Source organism: Anomaloglossus baeobatrachus, chromosome 6 (genome assembly GCF_048569485.1).
Source record: "Anomaloglossus baeobatrachus isolate aAnoBae1 chromosome 6, aAnoBae1.hap1, whole genome shotgun sequence".
NCBI classification, from domain to species: Eukaryota; Metazoa; Chordata; class Amphibia; order Anura; family Aromobatidae; genus Anomaloglossus; species Anomaloglossus baeobatrachus.
Window position 1 is genome coordinate 429,873,025 of NC_134358.1, and position 24,250 is coordinate 429,897,274.

The window sequence follows — 24,250 nt, forward strand, 5'->3', positions numbered from 1 at the left end:
TGTGTTCCATAGATAGGATATTGGTCACATATGCCTGCCCCTTTTTCCTATTTAAATCCCAGTGCGACTAAGAGCTCACACACTTCCCCGCTGATCTCTGGCTATGCAGGTAACACTGTGGTATTGTCTCTAAAGCTGGGTTTACACACTGAAACTTTCTAGCGATCCCACCAGCGATCCCAACCTGGTCGGGATCGCTACAAAGTCTCTGGTGAGCTGTCAAACAGGCAAACCTGGCCAACGACGCAACAGCGATCCGGACCTGCAGAGCGACCTAGCTGGTTGTTGGGGACGTTGTAAAGCAGTTTTTTGAAAGGGAAGTCGCTGTAAAGTCCCCTTTACACACTGAAACTTTCTAGCGATGCATGCTGCACAGCGGGAAACAAAGGACCTAAGAATGGTCCTGAACGATTTGTAGCGATCACAACTTCACAGCAGGGGCCAGGTCGCTGATGTGTTTCACACACTGCAATGTCGCTGGGGAGGTCGCTGTAACGTCACAAAGCCGGTGACGTTACAGCGATGTCATTTGCGAAGTTGCAGTGTGTAAAGGGGCCTTAACACAATAGGTGATTCTTTGTTTGCTTATGTAAAACTTAATCCTGTTCTCCTCTCTTTCAGCACTTAACCCTTTATAGCGGTTCACTCTGACACTTACCCCATTGGGAATTATTGCACATAATATCACTTCTACTTCTCTCTTATTTAGAGGTAGGTTAGTAATTTTTTTGTACAGGATAATATGATCCATTTGTCATATCTTATCATTTGGACATTAATATAAATTGTTTTTGTCAGGTTTGAGATGCCACAATTTAGGAACAGTCCTTGTCTCATATTAAAGGAGATTCTTTTTTGTCCCAAGTACTTATAAACAGGTGTGTGGGTTTCAATTGATTGTTTAAACGCATTTCCAGTGTATAGATACATATATATTGGGTATGGCCTCCTTTTATTTTACCCTTACTAATGATATAACTGGGTTCAAACTTATACCTTATTTCATATGATGTAAATTCATTTATTTATTTTTCTGATAATTTTATGTGGATATAAGTCTCGATGACTATTGAATTATGTACAAGGTACTGATTTTGTCCATTTTTTCTTTGTATGTAAATTTCAGTTCGTGAAGAAGGCATGAGCCGAAACGTTAACTGAATTACTGATAATTACCTGCTAATAAAGCTAAATTCAATTTCACTGCTCAAGAGTGCCGGAGTTTATTGCTATATAAATAATCATGCCGTCAGCTTCAGGGCTTTGGAGTTCTGATTGGAAATGGGCCCTTGGGTCAGCAAGTCTGGGATGTCTGGAAGGCGCCATGGTACGTCTGTGAGCATTTGTACTAATTCGGCGTACCAGGTGCGCCTTGGCCAGTCCGGTGCTATCAGTATCACCGGGACTCCCTCTGCCTTGATCTTCCTGATTACCCGCGGCAGCAGGGGTAGAGGTGGAAATATGTAAGGCAGGTGGAAGTGGTGCCAGGAGCATACTAGAGCCTCCGCGCCGATGGACTGCGGGTCGCGTGACCTGGCTATGAACGCGTGTACCTTTGCGTTCAACCTTGAGGCCATTAGATCCACGTCTGGTGTGCCCCAGCGAGTGCAGATGTGTAGAAACACTTCTGGGTGGAGAGACCATTCTCCGGCAGCCAGGCCTTGGCGACTTAGAAAGTCTGCTGCCCAGTTCTCTACCCCCGGTATGTGAACCGCTGATATCACTGACCCCGTCGATTCGGCCCAGCTGAGGATCTTGTGGGCCTCGAGATAAGCCGCTTTGCTGCGGGTGCCCCCCTGCCGATTGATATAGGCTACAGCTGTCGCATTGTCCGATTGGACTCGAATCTGACGACCCGCCAGCAAGCCAGAACGACCTGAGCGCGAGGATGATCGCGCGGATTTCCAGGATGTTTATGGGTAGGGAAGACTCCTGGGGCGTCCAACGTCCTTGAGCAGTGTGGTGCCGGTACACTGCTCCCCAGCCAAGGAGGCTGGCGTCCGTGGTCAGGACCAGCCAGTTCACTGGGAGAAAAGATCTCCCCTTCGATAGGGATGAGGACCGAAGCCACCAACGGAGTGCATACCTGACTGAAGGCGTCAGGTGAAGAGGTTTGTCCAGGGAGAAGGGGCTCTTGTCCCAGGCAGCTAGAAGGGCTAGCTGCAGTGGGCGGAGGTGCAGTTGAGCAAAAGGTACTGCCTCCATAGCTGCCACCATCCTGCCGAGCACCTTCATGCTGAATCAAATGGAGCGAGACGGAGGACGTACAAGGCAGCGTACCGCTTGTCGAAGAGCGATCGCCTTGTCCTGAGGGAGAAGGATCAAGCCCCGACGGGTGTCCAGGGACATGCCCAGGAAGGTGATGGATCATGCTGGGACCGGGGATGATTTGTCTAGATTCAGTAGCTACCCTAAGCGGGATAGGGGGTCCACGGTGATCTGTACGCTGGTTGAGCAGTCGCGGAAGGAGGGGGCCTTGATGAGGAGGTCGTCCAAGTAAGGGAGAACGACTACTCCCCTGGCGTGAAGGATGCTCATGGCGGCCGCCATGACTTTGGTGAAGACCCTTGGTGCGGTGGCAAGGCCGAAGGGTAGGGCTACGAATTGAAAATGGGAGTCCTGAACTGCGAAGCGGAGGAACTTTTGGTGATCTGGGGCGATGGGTATGTGCAGGTACGCGTCCTTGATATCTATGGAGGCGAGGAATTCCCCTTCGACCATGGATGCAATAATGGACCTTAGGGACTCGATTCTGAATCTCCGTACGTGCACATGTTTGTTTAGGTGTTTGAGGTCCAGGATGGGTCGAACTGACCCATCCTTTTTGGGGACCACAAAGAGGTTGGAATAAAAACCCCTGAACTTCTCGTCGTCCGGGACGGGTATTATCACTCCTGCTGTTTGGAGCGAGTGGATTGCTGAGAAAGTAGGATTTTTGTGTACTCACCGTAAAATCTCTTTCTCTTAGTCTTCATTGGGGGACACAGGACCATGGGTTATGCTGCTGTCACTAGGAGGCTGACACTAAGTAAACAGAAAAAGTTAGCTCCTCCCCAGCAGTATAACCCCTGAGCCGGAGGCGGGCTCAATCAGTTTAGTGCACAAGCAGTAGGAGGAGAGCCAAACAATCCTGGATAAAAACAAGGTAAAAAACTATGACGAACAGTCGTGTGACCAGTGACCTGGGAATGTGGGCACTGGGGAAACAGGCATGTCATATATAACGAAAAACACAAGCAGGGTGGGTGCTGTGTCCCCCAATGAAGACTAAGAGAAAGAGATTTTACGGTGAGTACACAAAAATCCTACTTTCTCTGTCGTTTCATTGGGGGACACAGGACCATGGGACGTCCAAAAGCAGTCCCTGGGTGGGAAGAAAACCATCACCGGAGATAGGAAGGAAGTCGCTTCCCCTTGCCGGGCTGACCCGGACCTACAAGCGCCTACGTTGTTACAGGTGTGCCACTGCCACCCGCAAACCTTGCACCAAGACTGGCCTCTGCCGAAGCTTGAGTGAGAACCTGTTAGAAACTAGCAAAGGTACGCCGACTAGATCGGGTGGTGGACCAGAGGACCTGGTTGACCGACGTCCGGAGCCCAATCGTGCAAGGGTGCCCCTTGCTCGGTAGACCGCGGCGGAAGTCCGACCTTCATGCGATAGTCTTCACATATGGAGGAAAGGATCCATGTGATATTCAGGCCCTTTGCGCCGGCCTATGCTTCTTGGGAAAGGGCGGAAGGATGGACTGACAGTCGGTGTAACCGACAAAAAAATGGTGTCCTGCCGACACGAAAGACTGAGGGCTCGTACCAGCCCTAGAACGAACTATGCCTCTTTCAGGCTGAGAGGGGAGCCTAGAACCGACAAAAACGAAACCTATAGACCTCTTCTGGAAGGAAAGCCGAGGTGTCTCGGACAGAAACGAAGGGTTCTGGCTAGAACCCCCCCTTATCCTGCTGGCGGAGCGGAAAAAGGGGGAGAAAAGACTACGAGAGGGCTGTCCGCCCTGATGCCGTCGATAACAAACAGATGGCCACAAGGAACCCACCTATCAAACAGGTGGGAGCAGGGAAAAAAGGGGTACCTTGAGCAAACTCATCACTGGATTATGGTCCCACTTTTCTAGTGAACGATGAAAAACGCCGAGCCAGATGGACGTTTCTCTGAGCGAAGGCCCTGATTAACGGAAAGTGAAAAGTCTCTGAAGATGCGGTCCTCACACCACCGGGGGAGCTCTTTCCACGTGGAAATAAATCTTCGAGGGAACTGGATTCCATGCCCTCCTCAATGTCTGCCATCATCTTGTTCACAGACCTGACCGAGCCAGCACCCGGGATCCACTGGTGAGGCCATGGAACCTGGGACTCCTGAGTCCTGGTAGACTAGAGGGGCCCCGACACGGAAGAATCTGGCGGTCTGGAAGGAGCCACGGGGCATCTGCGAGGAGATGAGTAAGTTATGCGAAGCTATGCTCGCCTGGGCCACTCCCGAGCTATCGCCTGCGTAGGACCTTCTTGAGAACCCTCGAGAACATGGAACGCAGCGGGAAGATGCACGAGAGCCTGAACAAGCAACACGACCGGGCTTGGGCGTCGTCCTCTAGTCCAGAGCAGGTGGCGTACTCGACGCACCATGGACTTGAGAGTTGGATCGGAAGGCCAAAAAGTCACGACTGTAGGTCTTCCTTCGCCAGAGATCTGGCTGTTGATATCCCTGTTGGAGTCCTTTACCTACGCGAGACCTATCGTACCGCGGAAATCGGCCGCCCAAACGTCCACGCTCGGGATGTGCTGCCGAGATTGGCGAATGAAAGAGCCCGTCCCAGAGCAAGAACCTCTTGGCCTCTTCACTTGCCATGAAGCTCTTTGCGTCTTCCTGGTGGAAGATGCGCATCACTGCTGTGGCATGGTCCGACTGGAACCTGACTGGACAATACAACCCAGAGAAGAAATTGTAACCGGGCTAACCGAATGGCTCCGAGTCCGGAATGCTGAAGGGGAGACGACACTCCAGGGGTGTCCCTCGGGACCGTGCCGAGGAATGGTGTGGTAGCATACTCTAGTACGGGAGACTGGTGACGGTTGATAACAAGCTCCAGAGGAGGAAAGGGAATCTTCCCAGGGATGATTGGAAAGATTGGTCATCTAGGAGGAAATTGGCCGGTCACCCTCGAAGACGGAGCCTTCCTGTCCCCGCTCTTCAGTGTGTTCCGTTGGAGAGTACGGGATGAAATCTGGTATGTGCACCATCGCTAACACCGCCACAGGCTGTCGAGGACTCGCATAGCAAAAAACCGAAGGGAAAAAACGGGAGCGGGAGGCAAAGAGCCGCAGGACCCTATGCCAGGAGGGAAACTGCTCCTGCGTGAGGAGTAGCAACCCTTGAACGGCTCGAATACCGTGCCTGAGGAGTGATGGACCGGGCCGGGTCTGGGAGGACTCCTTCCTGTAGCTCAGCTACCCTAGTAGCGAAAAGTGATGATGATGGTCTAAACCTCAAGGCGAGGGTACTTGAAGGGAGACTCTGGGTCTCCCGGTCGTTCCTGGGCAGAGAGAGCCTGGGAATGCGTAGGGATCGTGATCCCTGCAAGCACTCTTAGAAAGCTGGGACGGTCCGCAGCCACGCAAAGCGGAGATGGCTGTTGTAGGGATAAAGGTTTCCTGACGAACCTAACGTGAGGGAACGAGTCCTGGTGCATCAGAGCCGATGCCGGGAAAAGGATGTACCCTTCCCTTACGTAGCCAGTCTACCCTGACGTAGCCTAGGGGATAAACTGGACTCGCCTATCTCCGAAAGGGCGATCCCGAGAGCCGGAAAGGAAGTCAGCGACTTCCTAGACGTCGAATCTGCGTTCCTGATCCCGAGTCAGAGCTCTCGACGGGTAGGTACCCTGATGTTAGAGGCTCAGGCCGTGTAGCGGGGAGACACCAGATTTTGTAAAGAGAGGGTACTCACAGAAGCTGATAACCAGTCCTGGATCGGCATAGGTGGAGCGCGGACCTCTGCGTAGAGTGACCGTGGAGGCCCTGCGGAGCGTCACGATAGGGACGAGAAGCCAGGAGGAACCCAGGCGGGTGAAGTACAGAGTAGCGTGCCCCTTCATCATGGAGCCCTCTACGAGAAGGGGTAAGACAATATAAGGGACTTACCGCTGGTAAAAATTGTGTCCGAGGAATATCCGTGCTCACGCAGTCACACGGCGAACTGGATGTCCACTGAAAACCCGCAGGGGCCCGCACCTTCTTGTCTGCAAGGTGCCATGCCCCCTCTCTCCAGAGCCCTCTGGGGGGATGATAATGACAATAACACGACTTACCGCAGGTAAACGCCGTGTCTGGTTGTTGTCTGTGATCACTCAGCGACTCCAGTGTGGCCTGCCCATTCTCACCGAGACCCCTTTTTGTAGAAGGGGATAAAGACGATGACTAGACTTACCGCTGGTAAACTTCGTGTATGGCAGTTGACTGTGAGCACGCGGTAACTCAGCAAGCTCTGGATGTCGTCTGAGCAGGGTCCGCTCCAAATGACTTAAGGGGGACCTGCGTGCATGGAGATAAGGGGGCTGTCCGTAGCCTTACGGCCTGACTCACCAATTCCAGCAGGCCTTTAGACATGCGCCAAAACATCCAGGTCCTGCTCGGAGTCCAGCAGAGGTGGAAAGCCTGGGCCATCACCCGAGAGGTCGGAAGACTGCCGGAGAAAAAGCAGTCTGGACCTGGGGAATAAGGTGGAAAACAGGGGGGCCACAAAAGACGAGACCTGTCGGGTCCGCTTCTAGCATAGGAAAGGTCCCTGGTACGAGACTCACCTCCCCAAGGGGATTGCGCTAGACCTATGGAAGATATAACCGAGTATTGGCCGGGGACGCAGCGCATGCGCGCGAAGCCGAGGGCCGGCGGCGAGGGGATCTATGACCTGAGACAGGGCATTAACCCGCCGGAGGGGACTAGACTAAAAACTCGAGCTGGGAGCGCGATATAAAAAAGGTGAAGCAAAACAAGTGCCCGAAAGTACTGTAGGAGTTAAGGTGCAAAAAACTCATGTATGTAAAATTTTTAATAAAAATCGACCTAAAATAAAAAATATCCACTAAGAAAAGTGTGTTTTAGTCTCTCCCCCGGAAAAATAAGGTGACGCTGAGGCCTCAGTAAACCCAGACTAGTAGTCTGGAATAAATTCCCATTCTCTTTTTTTTTTTTTTTTTTTTTTTCTCTCTCTTTATTTAAAATGGACGCTGTGAGCGGGAAAAAAATATATCCCCCACCCCCCAAGTGATGCCTGGAGCACGGCCGAGGGCGGGAACGGAGAGGCCGGCGTCCAATAGCGCCGTGCGGGAGGCGGGCCTGGGGACGCCGAGGACAGGGCCGAAGCCGGGGACTAAATTTTGGAGGTGCCGGGGCGGACAGAGGCCGCGCCGGCGGACCCGGCCGCAGCGGCGGCGGAGAGGATCCTCGGCGCGCTGTGCGGGATGCGGCCTGGGCACGCCGAGGACGGGGCCCAAGCAGAGGCACCGTCGCGGGCAGAGGCCGCGCCGGCGGACCCGGCCGCAGGCGGCGGCGGGGAGGATCCTCGGCGCGCCGTGCGGGATGCGGCCTGGGCACGCCGAGGACGGGGCCCAAGCAGAGGGACCGTCGCGGGCAGAGGCCGCGCCGGCGGACCCGACCGCAGGCGGCGGCGGAGAGGATCCTCGGCGCGCCGTGCGGGATGCGGCCTGGGCACGCCGAGGACGGGGCCTGGGGGACCGAGGACAGTGGCCGAGCGGAGGTGCCATTGCGGACAGATGCAGCGCCGGCGGAGCCAACCTCAGGAGGCGCTGTTAAAAGGTACAGGGGCAGCGCCGGCGGACCCGGCCGCAAGCGGCGGCGGCGCAGCAGCGATGCGGGGCCGCCCGACCTCGGAGCCGACAGGGAGCTCCACGGACGCAGCGGGGGAGTCCGGCGAGTAGGCCCAGACCGGGGCCTCAATTTCTGCAGCCGTCCGAGGGGGGGGGAAGGTAGGGGTCCTACCTGATCCGCGGCGCGCTGTCCAGTGTGCAGGCTGAGACTCTGCACATGCTCCTGTGTGCTCCGCTCAGCGAAGGAATGGCTGCGGGCACCTGGAAGCAGGCTGAAGAAGGCAGGGAGTTGGACGCCATTGGGGTGGAAGCCCCTAAATGTAGCAGCGTTGCGGGCCCCATCCAAAAACTCCAGATGCGCTGCGGAGGTCCAGTCCCTGCTGTATGCCCCTTGCGACCCTTTGGGGTGGTACCGCAGGGTGAATAGGGGTGCCCAGAAAAATTCAGCCCCGCGTGCCAACCGGGGAGTGGTACCGTGGAATTGGACGGGGGAGAGGGCCCGACAACTCAAGCCTCTGCGACCTAGGGGAGCGGTACCCACACGGGCTGCGAGAGCTGAGGTAGAGAAAAGATACCTGCAGAAAAAGAAAATTACCACAGATGAGAGCGACGAGCGTCGCCGAGAAAAAATGAACAAAATAACGCAAAAAATCAAGTGGCTGAAGGGGGCCCAGACGGCCCACATCAGCCTCCTACGACACTAAGCAAAAAACTGATTGAGCCCGCCTCCGGCTCAGGGGTTATACTGCTGGGGAGGAGCTAACTTTTTCTGTTTACTTAGTGTCAGCCTCCTAGTGACAGCAGCATAACCCATGGTCCTGTGTCCCCCAATGAAACGACAGAGAAAAAGGCCTCGCGTCGTTTTCGAGTCTTTGGGGGGTTTGAGAGAAAGAACAGACTTCGGGGTCGGGTCCGAAATTCTATGTGGTAACCGGAAGACATAAGGTCTCGCACCCATTTGTCGTCTGAGGTGGCAGCCCAGAAGTGTTGAAAGAGCCGCAGTCGACCTCCTACAATGAGTGTGTCTTCCGGGGCGCTGAAGGAGTCATGAGGGGGAAAAACGTCGTGGACGAGTCTCCCTAGTCCTGGACTGTTTCTGTCTAGGCTGCCATGACGAAGTGGGTTTCGGGGAGAGCTCAGAAGGTCGGTCCCTGCGTAGTCCGCGGTTAGTGGCGGGGACAGCGCAAGATGTCGACCAACCAAATGAATTCCGAAAGGAACGGAACGAGGACTGTGAACCTTCCGTGGCGTCAGAAATGAGCTTGTCCAGACGTTCGCCAAACAATCGGTCTGGAAAAAAGGGAAGGCCCGTGAGAGACTTCTTGGAGGCAGAGTCCGCTCGCCATTGTCGGAGCCAGAGAGCTCTACGGACAGCTATGGTATTTGAGGCGGCAAAAGCTGCGCAGGTAGCAGCATCAAATGGAGGCATGCATGAGGTACTCCGCCGCAGCGGCAATTTGAGCTGTTACCTCTGTGACAGTATGAGGGAACTGGGATTCCTCAAGCGAAGTGTTAAGGGATTCTGCCCAGACAGAGATCGCCTTTGCGACCCACACAGCGGCAAAGGAGGGCGAGAGGGAGGAACCCGCAGCCTCAAAGGCAGAGCGGGCGAGATGCCCCACCTGTCTGTCTGTCGGGTCTTTGATGGAGGAACCATCGGGTAAAGACAGGAGCGTTTTTGTGGCAAGGCGGGAGACCGGGGGGTCGACCGAGGGCGGATCGGCCCAGCCCTTAGGGGCAGGTGAGGCAAAAGGGTACCGGGACTCCATGAGTTTACGGTTACCGAAGCGCCTGTCAGGCTTCTTCCTTTGCTTTGTGAGGTTATCCTGAAACTCTGGGTGATCAGCGAAAACCTTTTTGGGTTTCCTTGCCCTCTTAAAGGAGACCACATGGTCAGTGGTAGTGGATGGGGGATCCTCCACATGCAGAGTTTGGTTGATTGCTGCTATAAGGGAGTCTATTGCAGTTTCTGGGGAGGGTGAAACCAAGGAATCATCCTGGTACAAACAGCATTCTCCCTCCTCCAGCTCTTCAGAAGCCGTGGAGCGTGTGGGAGAGCCTGCCCTGTGTGCTCCCGAGGGAGAGCCATGGGGGCCATGAGAGAGTGCTGGAGACACCCAGCCGTGTGCTCTTTTTCTGATCCCTGCAACCGGTGAAGCATGGGCCCAGATTACCTCAGATGAATCCTCCATAGGGGTATCCTCAGGCTGCGTTCCGCCCAGGGGCCCAGAAGGGTGTGGAGGACAACATTGCATAGCCAGCACCAGGTTCTGTGACAGTTTTTCCATGGATTGGGACAGAAACTGTGCCCATTCCGGTGGGCTGGGAGCCCTAGGCTCTGGGCTGACGGTTGCGGTGGTGGTGGCGGGGGAGTCTTGGGGGGCTATAGGGGCACAGGACTCACAGAGAGAAGAGGTGTGTTTACGTGGTAGCTCAGCATGGCAGGCAGTGCAGGCTGAGTAATAGACTATGTGAGCCTTAGCACTCTTAGTACCCTTAGAGTTCTGCATGTTCCTAATAGGAGTATGCCAGGAGGGGGGAGCAATGATATGCAGAGCTACAAGTGAAGCAGTGGGAAGCAAGGATTGTATTTGCTTCGGTGTACCTCACCAGAATCAGCCGATGGCCCTGCGTCCTCAGGAAGGAGTCTCTGTGGAGATCTTTGCGCGTTTTCCTGGGGGGGCGCGGGGGCGGGGCTTAGCGCTAAAAGAGCGCCAAGAAGAAGTCAGTGTGCCCCCCTGCTGTCGGTAGTAAAAAACGGCGGGAAGGGAGCTTCTGTGACAGTTTTCTCCCCCTCCCTCCAGTCAGCACACAGCTACCAGTAGATTATCTCTGCAGGAGTCCCTGCAATCAGGCAGGGGCTCCCCCTCCCCCAGCCAGCACGCAGCTAGAGGGAATAAACACTGAGTTTATGAGCCCTGGGAGCCCTCCCCCCGCCACCGTTAAGGTGGCTTTACACACTGCAACATCGCAAACGACATCGCTGTAACGTCACCGGTTTTGTGACGTTACAGCGACCTCCCCAGTGACATTGCAGTGTGTGAAACCTATCAGCGACCTGGCCCCTGCTGTGAAGTTGTGATCGCTACAAATCATTCAGGACCATTCCTAGGTCCTTTGTTTCCTGCTGTGCAGCATGCATCGCTAGAAAGTTTCAGTGTGTAAAGGGGACTTAACAGCGACTTCCCTTTCAAATAGCAGCTCTGACACGTCCCCAACAACCAGCTAGGTCGCTCTGCAGGTCCGGATCGCTTTTGCGTCGTTGGCCAGGTTTGCCTGTTTGACAGCTCACCAGAGACTTTGTAGCGATCCCGGCTAGGTTGAGATCGCAGGTTGGATCACTAGAAAGTCTCAGTGTGTAAACCCAGCTTAAGATTATCTCTTCAGGATTCCCTGCAATCAGCAAGGGACTTTCCCCTCCTCCAGCTATGGTGGGAATAAAAGACTGTAAATTCAGCAGTCCTGGGATCCAGCGTCGCAGGAGGGGGTACACGTGGAGGCAACACTCCGCGTTCCCGCCCGTTGATGGTATTGTGAGATCGGTCCCTAAGGGAAACAGTCGCCCTCAAAAAATAACAAAACCTTGAAAGGATGTGCCTCCTACAGACACTAAGCTAAAACTGAGGTTGCCTGGCCCGGCCAGTGGGTGTATACTGCAGAGGAGGAGCTAATGCTTTTTGCATCTACTTAGTGTCCTCCTATGGATAGGCAGCATAACACCAATGGTCCTGTGTCCCCCAATGAGGCGTCAGAGAAAAAAAAACAAAAAACAAAAGAAGAGCGGGATGTGACTTACCTCCATGCTTGGGGACAGGTTTCCACATTCACAGATACGATTACACGAACATTTACTGGTAAGGGATCGATCAGCCATTTCATGTGCTTTTCTGATTGCTGGAAAATATAACGCAGGTCTTCAATGTTTATATATATTTCCATACACTGTCGTATTATTTGGCATTCACTGGCTCTAAATTATAAACCAAGGACCAATGTATAAATTCCTAGAGTAATATCTGTGCATTATATTTGTCTTGTTAATTAAAACAGGAACATATTCTTTTTAACCCTTTCATTTTTTTCCCCCCGCTCGGTCTTCCAAGAAGTATAAGTATATAAATATGTATTATTTTTTTAAAAAAAAAAAAATAATTTTGGATTGGGAAAAGTCAATTTGAACTTCTAGTTTTTTTTTGTTTTTTTTTTTTACTTACTAAAATGATGGCTCTCCTATGATTGGGAGAACAAAAATAAAAGCTACAGAGTCCTTAAGTGAAAAAACATCAGTGATTGGACCATTTAAATAGTGAAACAGCAGCGATCAGTGCAAGCTGCAATCGCTGTTGTTAGTGGTGGGTGTTGGCTGTACAACACAGCTGGCAATTGACTTGTATTAAGCAGTTTTAACTTGTGGGCCCGCATTAAACATCCGCACCAGACGTAGGATATACTTTTGTCCTATGTAGCAAAATGGTTAATAGAAGACAGATAAGGAATGGTATGATGGTAAAGGTTCATGTAAAAATAGGTCTATAAAAGGGTTAACCTAACGGGCCCTAAAAACTCCCATCATACAGAACACCAAATGAGTTCAGGATGCCGAACAATACTTCTCCCAACCACATCAAATGGATTCCCAGATGGCCCTATGTTAACCCTTTATCGATTGTCTAATTCAAAGTAACTCAGTTTTATGACATGTGTAGATTACTGAACGAGTCACCGTTGCCCACCAGGAGAGGACGTCTGAATCCTACAAAGACCCCTCCAATAAATGTGCAACAATCACAAGTCAGTGACTGAGAAGTCAAATATCATTTACATAAAGTTTGCTCTGTAGCTATAGATAACTAGCATTAAATTTTTGTGGTTCACGCATACCTCAATCTGATCAATGGAATCAATAATAATGATGATGTTGCCTTGATAGCGACTGGAAAGTTTTTCAAGCCAATGAGGGAATTCTTCCAAGAACTTCCCTGGATCCATTGAGAATGATGATACCGACCAAGAATGTTGCATTAGCTAGAAGTAAAATGAAAAAAAACCAAACATTTAAATCTCAAATTAATAATATACACAATGATGTCAAATATACACTATACGTAATAAGTGAAAAATGCAAAATATATAAAGAACATGCCCATACACATTCCAATAAGGAGTGTGATTGTCATTCATAATTGGCATGCATATATCACTTAACATTATGGCAATCCTAGATCTTCAGAAATGCTAAAAATCCCAATTGTAAGCTCCAAAAACAACTGTGTGCAATGCAAATGCTCGATAGTTTGACAACCAAGCCATCCGTCTATATCCCACCTGTGTAAAATGTGATTAAGGAGGCGATTCATTGATATTGTAATGTAGTTTCTTGAAAACCTGTAACGAATAAATGCATGAAGCAATACTAAAAGTCAAAATTGCCCCTTTATAGGGCCTTGCCATATGGCTTGGAATAAGAAGCCAAATTCTGTAAGTCACATTAGCGCTCTCCACAAGAAGGACATTTACCCTTTAGAGCCTCTGTCAGAGCCACTCGTCGAAGAGATGCAGTTCTGCTTGGTACTTATGAGGGGCAAACACATGTTTTCAAATAGGCGTTTGGCTTATTAACCTAAGTCATGTGACAAGGCTCTTTAAAAGGGTCGATAAGGACTTTTATGACTGCATCCCATAGGTGGCACTGGAGTTCCTGTCTTCTTCCTCTCTGAAGAGCCTATTTACATATTTAATGACCCAGAGGGCATTGCATGATCTAAAAGTCTCCTGATGCCGGCTTGCTGCTCTCCACAAGGAGAAACTCTACAGCTTAAAAACTTACTAAATATATAATAAAAGTAAACATCACCTTCAGAGTCAGTCTCTTTATTATCAATGCCGGCTCCGAGCTCGTGGACATTGGTTTTCCAACAAAGTGATACAACATAAGAGTGTTTGGTGAATGCTTCTGTTGATGTTGAATCCTACAGACATAAAATACCGTCATTAAGACCAAGAACTGCTGATTTAGTTAATGCTAAGAAGGTCCATTTAGATAAATCAATCTGCCAATAATCTTGCTGTCAATAAAATGATCCTGTATGGTGGCATTCATTCAGTTCTCATCAGTATTTATTGGCGCATGCAAACAAGTGACAATCAACTTCTATGTAGTCAACTGATGCAGGTTATTGAACTGAAATCGGTTTGTCTAAATGGTCCTATACGGATTCTTTGCTTTATTTTCTTTTTGCTTAGCATTTATTCATGTGTATTAAAAAGCATTACATCCCCTCCACAAAAAAAGCACAGTTTAAAAACAAAAGGAAAGAGACAATGAATACAATTTATACACTGGGGCTGTACTTTCCAATAACGACCACTTGATGTGGTCCTGGAACCTTCCTACAGAGGTCTCTTCACTGCACCATCTACTGATGTGTCCTGGATCCTTCCTACAGAGGTCTCTTCACTGCACCATCTACTGATGTGTACTGGATCCTTCCTACAAAGGTCTCTTCACTGCACCATCTACTGATGTGTACTGGATCCTTCCTACAAAGGTCTCTTCACGGCACCATCTACTGATGTGTACTGGATCCTTCCTACAAAGGTCTCTTCACGGCACCATCTACTGATGTGTACTGGATCCTTCCTACAGAGGTCTCTTCTAGAGATGAGCGATGTTCGATTCGAACCGTTCGCCAATTTCAAATTCGAGTGATTTTGGGCAGTGTTCGAGTCGTTCGACGAACTCGAACGATTTGCTTCAAGTTCGGCCGTTCGAGTTACCGTTCGATAACGGTGCGATCACCAAAAGCGTAGCTAGTTACTAGCTGGCTTTTCACTGTAATACTGTCAGTCACTGTTAATATTGATATTATCAAAATTCAGCGTATAGTGTGCGGGGGGACGGGGTTTAGATCAGTGTTGCAGAGAGCTGAAAGAATGGCGATCGCCATTTTTTTTTCTCCTAACCTCGCGTACAGTGGGGCGGGCCAGGCTATCAGCCAATCACAGAGACACACACAGCAAAGTGGATTTTTGCCAGACAAGCAAGGGCATGTGTCATAGGCTGTGCATGTTACATGTCCTTGCCCTATAAGACCCGGCCATTTTCCCCATCGCCGCCATTATCTCTTTGCTGCGGGTGTGTGACCGTCACTGCTCCCGCTGCTGCTGCTGTGTGCGCTACAGACTTATACAGTGCAAGCTACACATCGGTTTAGGGATTAGGGACTACTTGTAATTTCAGCCCTTTTCAGGGCTATATTACAGCACTTCATAGCCATTTTTGCTAGGCAGGTCTGTGGCACTGCTGTGCAAGGGTTTATCACAGCGGCTGTCTAAATCAGCTCAGGCAATTCCTTGGGGCATAGTTTCATTGTCTGGGATACTACATTAGGGTTCCTCTGCTGACAAGAAAGCTATACCACGTCTGCATTGTACCCCACCTCTCCATTTTTACTTCGCCATTTTAATTTCAAAAAGTGCAGCCAGTTTTAGGGGCATAGTTTCATTGTCAGGGAAAGTTAGTCAGTGAGGGTTCCTCTGCTGACAAGAAACTTAGACCACCTATGCATTGTACCCCACCTCTCCATTTTTGCTAAGCCATTTTAAGTGCAACAAACAGTGTCCAATTTGTTCACAAACAAAATGAGTGGCAAAAGGACAGATGCTGGTGGAAAGGGGAGCAGGCGTATTGGAAAGGGAAAAAAAGTTTGTGTCCGTGGGATAGGTGGTAAATCAACAGTAACATCTGCTGAAGAAAGGCCATCTTCCAGCAAAAGTAAGATGTCTATTACTTTCCGTGGACAATCTGATATGATCCCTTTGTTACGGAAACGACCATTGCTACCAAAGGTAGATGAGACCCAAAAACAGCAGATGTTTGAATGGATCTCAAGTGCTCCATCATGCGGCCTCGCCTCCCACCTCTATTTCAACATCCCAAAGACTACATGTCCTCTGAGTTGACACCCCCATCGCACTTGCTTTCTACCAGCTCTCAAGTCTCCACCAACCCTGCAGAGGATGAGGTAACAGAGATGGTTGAGTCTCCAAAGCTGTTCAGTCACACTATAGCCTGGGAATTTGAGGTCTGCTCCAAATCTACAGTGAGTCCAGACAAGTAAATGATCTGCAGTGATGCCCAGAAGCTTTGTGAGTCAGATTCAGGCCCTGATGAACAAGGTTCTGAACATAATGTAGACTGTTATGATCCGGAACCGTGGAAGACCACCATAAATCATTGGTAAAAGGTGACAAGAGCATTGGCAACTAATCTGGCCGCCATCCCCTTACTAACCATCACAACTAGAAGTAGCCGAGGGGTGAACTAACATCCTGTGCACCACGAACCCAGCCGGAGAACTAGCTATCCTAAAGGAAGGAAAGATGAATAACTCTCTGCCTCAGAAAATAGATAAAGAATAGCAAGCCCCCTACATTCAAAGACTGCGGTGATATAGGAAAACACAATACACAGATAGATGATAGGATTAGCAAAAGGTGAGGCACCCACTGACTAAAATAGGAAAGGACAGGAAAGGGGCTGATGGTGGCCAGAGAAAAACCCTGCAAAATTCCAAATTCCTGATAGTACAAAAAGGCCCTCAGATCGCACGATCTGCACTCCGTCTTATACCAGGCGCTCTTGTCATACTAATGAACAGAAAACAGGAATCATTACAAGTTCAAAAAGCCACAAACACATGGACTTATAGGAGCAATACTCCAAACATAACTGCAGCGAGTTTCCCAGCTAAGAAACTGAGAGGGAAGATCCCTGCATGCAAAAAAACTGAAAACAACCACAGCAAATGACAAACTCAGATAAGAGTAAAAGAACTAAACAACAAATAAAGAGCAAAGCACTTATCTGGGGTAGATGTGGTGTGGAGCAGAATTAAGCAGGCTGGTGAACAAAAAACAACTGACATCCAGCATAGCTTGCTATCAGACCAGGATTAAAATAAGCAGAGAATTAGCAATGGAAACGCCCATTGCTCAACACACCTGGTCTATGTCCAAACAATTCCTGGCCACAAGAGGGAGCCTCCCAGCAGCCAAAGCATAACTGACATTCACAACAGTAGACCCTCATTCCCAAACTGTAACTCCTCTTGGTAGAGAACAATGAGGAACATGCTGATGATGATGAGACTCAGATACCTGATTGGAATGACAACTTAACTATTCGGTCAGGGCAGGAAGAGGTTGGCTCTGAGGACGAGGGGAGTGCAAACATACAGGGTGATGATGAGGTTGTAGATCCCACTTACTGTCAACCCACAGTCAGGCACTCGATGAGGTCAGCAGAGGCGGTGGAGGAGGTCACCAGGCAACGCCATGTTCCTGCCATGGATAGTGCTGGTGGTGGGAGAGAAGTCGATGCCAGCAGCACTGGTGGGTGCAGACTCCGCTCATCCACTGCGCTGGGTTCACATGGGATCTGCAGTACCACTGGCTGACTGTAGGTGGTGTGTGTCTTCCAGCTGAAGTTACCATCATTCAGCTACAACCAATTGGAAGTCAGCACTCCCTTCTTATTCCCCCTCCTGTCTGCTGGACGCCGCCAGAGATAGTTCTGTATTCCTGGTTCATGTTCTGTTTGTATAGTAATTCCCGTGCGCTGACCTCTGCTTGTTGACTGACTACCCCCCTGCCTATCATTTTTGTACCTTGCTACCAGTCCCGGATTTGACCTCTGCTTTGTTTCCTCATTACGCACTTGCTGGCCAATTCTGTTCCTCCATTGCAATTCCTGGTTTTTGACCCTGCCTGACTACCACGGACTACAGCCTACCACAGGTGGGGATCTCTGGGGCTCTGTGTAATTCAAAATCCCTGTATAGGGGTTATAGGGTTCTCTGGGTCCTACTTGGTGAGCGGCTTTCCTCTAGCCTCCCTTTACAGCCAGTCTGAGTCTGTGGCTCCAGGCAGGCGTTACAAAAACATTCTTTGGACAGATGAAACTAAGACTAGCCTGCACCAGAATAATCGGAAGAAAAAAGTATGGAGAAGGCTTGAAATGGCTCATCCTCTGTAAAACAAGGTAGAGGCAGTGTCATAGCATGGGCCTGAAAGCTCTTTAAATTAACCTACCACTTTGAGAGGAGAAGAGATTTCCCTGAGCCTGGTCCTCCTGAAATAAGCAGCGGCGGAATGGGTGCAGGAGCAGCGACTAAATCATTCAAGCGATCATAATACTGAAAAAAACATCAAAAAAACAAGCAAAATAGAACATTTTAAATGCAATAAAGAAGGTGTGTATTTGTTGTCCGGTCTTTGGGTACAAGTGTGCAGCCACGCTATGTGGGGGCAGACTTATGAATTCTCACAGCATGCGGTCAGGAGTGTTCAGTGATGGCGCTGGGAGAATCCTGACGGTGTGAACACTGCGAGCTGTGAGAATTCACATGTCTGCAGTCACCTAGGGTGATAGTAGACCTGTGACCAAGGTAGGACAACCCCTTTGGAAAAAGTTAGGGATAATAATAATAATATCATTAATACTACACACATACAGTACAGACCAAAAGTTTGGACACACCTTCTCATCTCTAGAACAACTATTAAGAGGAAACTTTGTGCAGCAGGCCTTCATGGTAAAATACAATCATATGAAAACGTTTGGGAACCCCTATTAATGTTAACCTTTTTTTCTTTATAACAATTTGGGTTTTTGCAACAGCTATTTCAGTTTCATATGTCTAATAACTGATGGACTGAGTAATATTTCTGAATTGAAATGAGGTTTATTGTACTAACAGAAAATGTGCAATCCGCATTTAAACAAAATTTTACCGGTGCAAAAGTATGGGCACCCTTATCAATTTCTTGATTTGAACACTCCTAACTACTTTTTACTGACTTACTAAAGCACTAAATTGGTTTTGTAACCTCATTGAGCTTTGAACTTCATAGGCAGGTGTATCCAATCATGAGAAAAGGTATTTAAGGTGGCCACTTGCAAGTTGTTCTCCTATTTGAATCTCCTATGAAGAGTGGCATCATGGGCTCCTCAAAACAACTCTCAAATGATCTGAAAACAAAGATTATTCAACATAGCTGTTCAGGGGAAGGATACAAAAAATTGTCTCAGAGATTTAAACTGTCAGTTTCCACTGTGAGGAACATAGTAAGGAAATAGAAGAACAAAAGGTACAGTTTTTGTTAAGCCCAGAAGTGGCAGGCCAAGAAAAATATCAGAAAGGCAGAGAAGAAGAATGGTGAGAACAGTCAAGGACAATCCACAGACCACCTCCAAAGACCTGCAGCATCATCTTGCTGCAGATGGTGTCAATGTGCATTGGTCAACAATACAGTGCACATTGCACAAGGAGAAGCTGTATGGGAGAGTGATGCGAAAGAAGCCGTTTCTGCAAGCACGCCACAAAGAGTCGCCTGAGGTATGCAAAAGCACATTTGGACAAGCCAGTTACATTTTGGAAGAAGGTCCTGTGGACTGATGAAACAAAGATTGAGTTGTTTGGTCATACAAAAAGGCGTTATGCCTGGAGGCAAAAAAACACGGCATTCCAAGAAAAGCACTTGCTACCCACAGTAAAATTTGGTGGAGGTTCCATCATGCTTTGAGGCTGTGTGGCCAATCCCGGCACCGGGAATCTTGTTAAAGTTGAGGGTCGCATGGATTCAACTCAGTATCAGCAGATTCTTGACAATAATGTGCAAGAATCAGTGACGAAGTTGAAGTTATGCAGGGGATGGATATTTCAGCAAGACAATGATCCAAAACACCGCTCCAAATCTACTCAGGCATTCATGCAGAGGAACAATTACAATGTTCTGGAATGGCCATCCCAGTCCCCAGACCTGAATATCATTGAACATCTGTGGGATGATTTGAAGCGAACTCTTCATGCTCGGCGACCATCAAACTTAACTGAACTGGAATTGTTTTGTAAACAGGAATGGTCAAATATACCTTCATCCAGGATCCAGGAACTCCTTAAAAGCTACAGGAAGCGACTAGAGGCTGTTATTTTTGCAAAAGAAGGATCTACAAAATATTAATGTCACTTTTATGTTGAGGTGCCCATACTTTTGCACTGGTAAAATTTTGTTTAAATGCAGATTGCACATTTTCTGTTAGTACAATAAACCTCATTTAAATCCAAAAATATTACTGAGTCCATCAGTTATTAGATATATGAAACTGAAATAGCTGTTGCAAAAACCCAAATTGTTATAAAGAAAAAAGGTTAACATTAATAGGGGTGCCCAAACTTTTTCATATGACTGTAGCTGCTAGGAAACCACTGCTAATGACAGGCAACAAGCAGAAGAGACTTGTTTGGCTAAAGAACACAAGGAATGGACATTAGACCAGTGGAAATCTGTGCTTTGGTCTGATGAGTCCAAATTTGAGATCTTTGGATGCAACCACAGTGTCTTTGTAGAAAAGGTGAACAGATGTACTCTACATGGCTGGTTCCCACCATGAAGCATGGAGGAGGAGGTGTGATGGTGTGGGGGGGCTTTGCTGGTGACACTGTTGGGGATTTATTCAAAATTGAAGGCATACTGAACCAGCATGGCTACCACAGCATCTTGCAGCGGCATGCTATTCCATCCGGTTTGCGTTTAGTTGGACCATCATTTATTTTTCAACAGGACAATGACCTCAAACACACCTCCAGGTTGTGTAAGGGCTATTTGACTAAGAAGGAGAGTGATGGGATGCTATGCCAGATGACCTGGCCTCCACAGTCACCAGACCTGAACCCAATCGAGATTGTTTGGGGTGAGCTGGACCGCAGAGTGAAGGCAAAAGGGCCAACAAGTGCTAAGCATTTCTGGGAACTCCTTCAAGACTGTTGGAAGACCATTTTCGGTGACTACATCTTGAAGCTCATCAAGAGAATACCAAGAGTGTGCAAAGCAGTAATGAAAACAAAAGGTGGCTACTTTGAAGAACCTAGAATATAAGACATATTTTCTGTTTCACACTTTTTTAAAGTATTTCATTCCACGTTTTCATTCATAGTTTTGATGCCTTCAATGTGAATCTACAATTTTTAGAGTCATGAAAATAAAGAAAACTCTTTGAATGAGAAGATGTGTCCAAACTTTTTGTCTGTACTGTACATACATACACACACACACACTGATATCTGCTCTGGCAGCAATGTACAGAACAATATATGAAGAACACCAGAGCTCTATACATTGATTCGCGGCCGCTGCCAGGTATGGCATATTTTCTCATATTCACTTGATTGCGTGATATACTACATTGGTAACTGCAATTTTACTTCCTCATTAAGTTTTGATTCTTAAAAATCCAGGTCCAGTTACATGCAAAAGGGAGCAAGAGATCACATCTAAGACAGGTGACAGCGGTCTCATATCACACCAACGCCATCTCTAGCCTAGAGAAAACGTGGTTGTGATGAGATACCGCCATCGCTTGTCATAAATGGGTCCTGCTGCTCTCTTGAATTGAAAATGAAGAAAGATGAACTAAAAACATGTTTTCTTTTGCATTGTAACATTATTGATACAGCAGAGCTACGTTTTTTTTTATTGATCACCTCTATTAGCTATAATGTGCTGTTGTAATACCATATACACACACACACTAGAGTTTTCTACTGAAGGATAAAGCCGATATTTACTTACAAAATGCATAAAATGCAGCAGTGAGCAGCGGCCACTAATCCATCTATGGAGATATTGTGTTCCACATTATACAATGCTTACACCCAGCAGATTTTTGGAGGGTGTGCTGGGTGTAGAACCCCCATCGATCTCATATTGATGAATAATCCTACAGATGTGTCATGAATAGTTTAGTTCTGGACATCTTCTTTAATAATTTAAATGCACTTAAACCTTTAAATCAATCTGTACTTACTTTGTCAAAGCCCAGCTCACACGTAGACTGAGAAGCATGCTGAAAAGCCTCCATTTGTTCTTGCTCATCATGAACATCCCATAAAACATCCCCAAAATCATCATCATCTTTAACTGCTGAGTCATCTTTGGCATCAGGATCAGTGATCTCAGCACCCAATAAATCCTGCCAGGAAAACAAAAATAAAAATACTTGAAACGTTAGGCTAGTTTCACACTTGCGTTTTTTTTCCTTCAGTCGCAATCCGCCGTTTTGGAAAACAGAAAAATCCGTTAACAGATTGCGCTGCTTCCCATAGACTTGTATGGACGACGGATTGCGACTGATGGACCTGCGTTGTAACGTTTTTTTCGTAAGTTAAAATGATGCAGAGCGGCGGATTCTGTCGGCGTCCGTTGTTTTTATAACGGATGCCAATGGTGACGGATTCTGATAGAATCCGACATTTGACGGATTCCGTTAACGCATCCATCTTTACACAACTGCGCATGCTCAGATGTGTAAAGTTAAGGAAAAAAAAACTATAACTGATTGCGTTCTTTTGTACGATCCGTTGCGCCACTATATGCAACGCATCCGTTGCATCCGTCGCACAACGCAATGCAACGGATGCCGTTTAATGCAAGTGTGAAACTAGCCTTAGCTGAAACACGCCAAGAACATGGCGAGACAGACTGGACATTGTAATCTTTGCTAATCTAAAACAATTATGGAATACACTGGGTGACATACTAATCATGGCAGATCAACTAATGAGACAAAAGTACATTACCTGTTCTCAGCTCTCCAAGGAGCGCTGATGTGAGCTTAAAGGTGGTGGCGCTCAACAGCTGAGTAGCCGCTTTCTGTAGAGATCAGTAGGGGTCTCCGTTCCCCAACACACAAATGTTATCTTCACCACCCCAGGCCGGTAAAATCCACAAATACAAATACAGTGTGTCCACCGCCATTAACTTGAGAACGGCGGCAGCTATAGGCATATAAGTGGTGTCTCGGTATAGTAAACTAGCCATGTGCTACGCAATGAAACCACCTATAGCACCACCTGGTGGAAAACAATGGAGGTAGCATTTTTATCTCGAAAACGTAACGAGATAGAAAAAAAAGTGAATTAAAAAAATTGTAGGGCATCATCAATTCAATATGAATCGACACCTTGCATACAAAAATGCTATAATATGAAACCCATGACCCCCCCAAAACATTGAATGCTGGTCACGCATATGGCGCTCATTTAACTTTGATGCTCAAAGTGGCCCCCATCAGCTGCAATGCACATCTGGACTCTGGACAGCATACTGTATGTTGCTGCACGTTGTGCAATATGGTAGGTGACACGTTTGCACAAGCATCTGTGATACGTCGTCGTAGGTCCTGTAATGTTGGTGGAGGGGTCGCATACACCTGCTGTTTGATGTGACCTCACAGAAAGAAGTCCAATGGGGTCAGGTCAGGTGAGCGTGGAGGCTACTCCATGCAGCCATCATACCCAATGACTTGTAGGAAGGTCTCCATGAGGTATCGCTTCACATCCACAGCCTTGTGAGTTTTGCACATTCTAATCATAGCATTTCTGTATGCAAGGTGTCGATTCATATTGAATTGATGATGCCCTCCAACTTTGTAATTCACTTTTCTCTCTCTTTCGTTCCGTTTTTGAGATAAAAATGCTAACTCTGTTGTTTTCCACCAGGTGGCGCGATAGGTGATTTCATTGCGTAGCGCTTGGATACTTTACTATACCTAGACACCAGTTCTATGCCTATAGCTGCTGCCGTTCTCAAGTTAATGGCGGTGGACAGGATATGGGTGGACACAGTGTATATTCTGACTTAGTGGCATAACATCACCTTAGGGCATGCATAGGAACTAACCTGTTTAATGACCTGCTCTACCTGACAGTAGGTTTTATATGCTCCTTCAGCAGGCTCTCCATTGTGATCGATTATCTAAAAAGTATAAACAAGCATTCATTTATTAAGACGATTGTGTGTAAGGAATATAGAAATATTAAGAACTATTTAGCTACATCTAAACCTATTTTTGCAAAACACTGAAAACCAATCAATTTTGCTCAGAGGGTCACATACCTGACCAGAGTGTGACAGCCTCATAGAAATGCAGTGGTTGAAATAAGTATTGAACACGTCCCCAATTTTCTTAGCAAGTATAACATTTTAAAAAGGTGCTATTGACATGAATTGCTCACCAGATGTCGGTAACAACCCATCCAATCTACATTAGGCAAAGAAATCAAATCATAGATGTCCATAAAATAAGTTGTGTGTAATAATGAGAGAGTATAATTGAAAAAGTGGCAATCCCTTTAAAAATTAACTTTTATTGTAATCAATTATTAAAAGTCATTTAATAAGGAGAAATGATACAAGGAAAGAGTATGGAACACATGAAGAAAGAGGTGCAAAAAGCCATAGAAAGTTATGACAACAGCTAAAACCTATTAGTAATTAGAAAGCAATTCTGCCACTTAGTGAAAATTAATATCAGCTGGTTCAACTAATGGTAGATAAGATATCTCATTACGAAG

The 24,250-nt window shown here is 47.8% G+C and overlaps 1 protein-coding gene across 1 annotated transcript in view; it reads right to left on the reverse strand.

Annotated features, from left to right (window-relative positions):
- Nucleotides 1-24,250, reverse strand: part of NPHP3 (nephrocystin 3) — a 161,634-nt gene that overhangs the window by 77,128 nt on the left and 60,256 nt on the right. Inside the window, 6 exon segments of the mRNA XM_075315193.1 lie at nucleotides 11,632-11,729; nucleotides 12,717-12,860; nucleotides 13,690-13,804; nucleotides 17,928-18,031; nucleotides 21,703-21,867; nucleotides 23,577-23,651. Coding sequence (XP_075171308.1) covers nucleotides 11,632-11,729; nucleotides 12,717-12,860; nucleotides 13,690-13,804; nucleotides 17,928-18,031; nucleotides 21,703-21,867; nucleotides 23,577-23,651 — 701 coding nt within the window.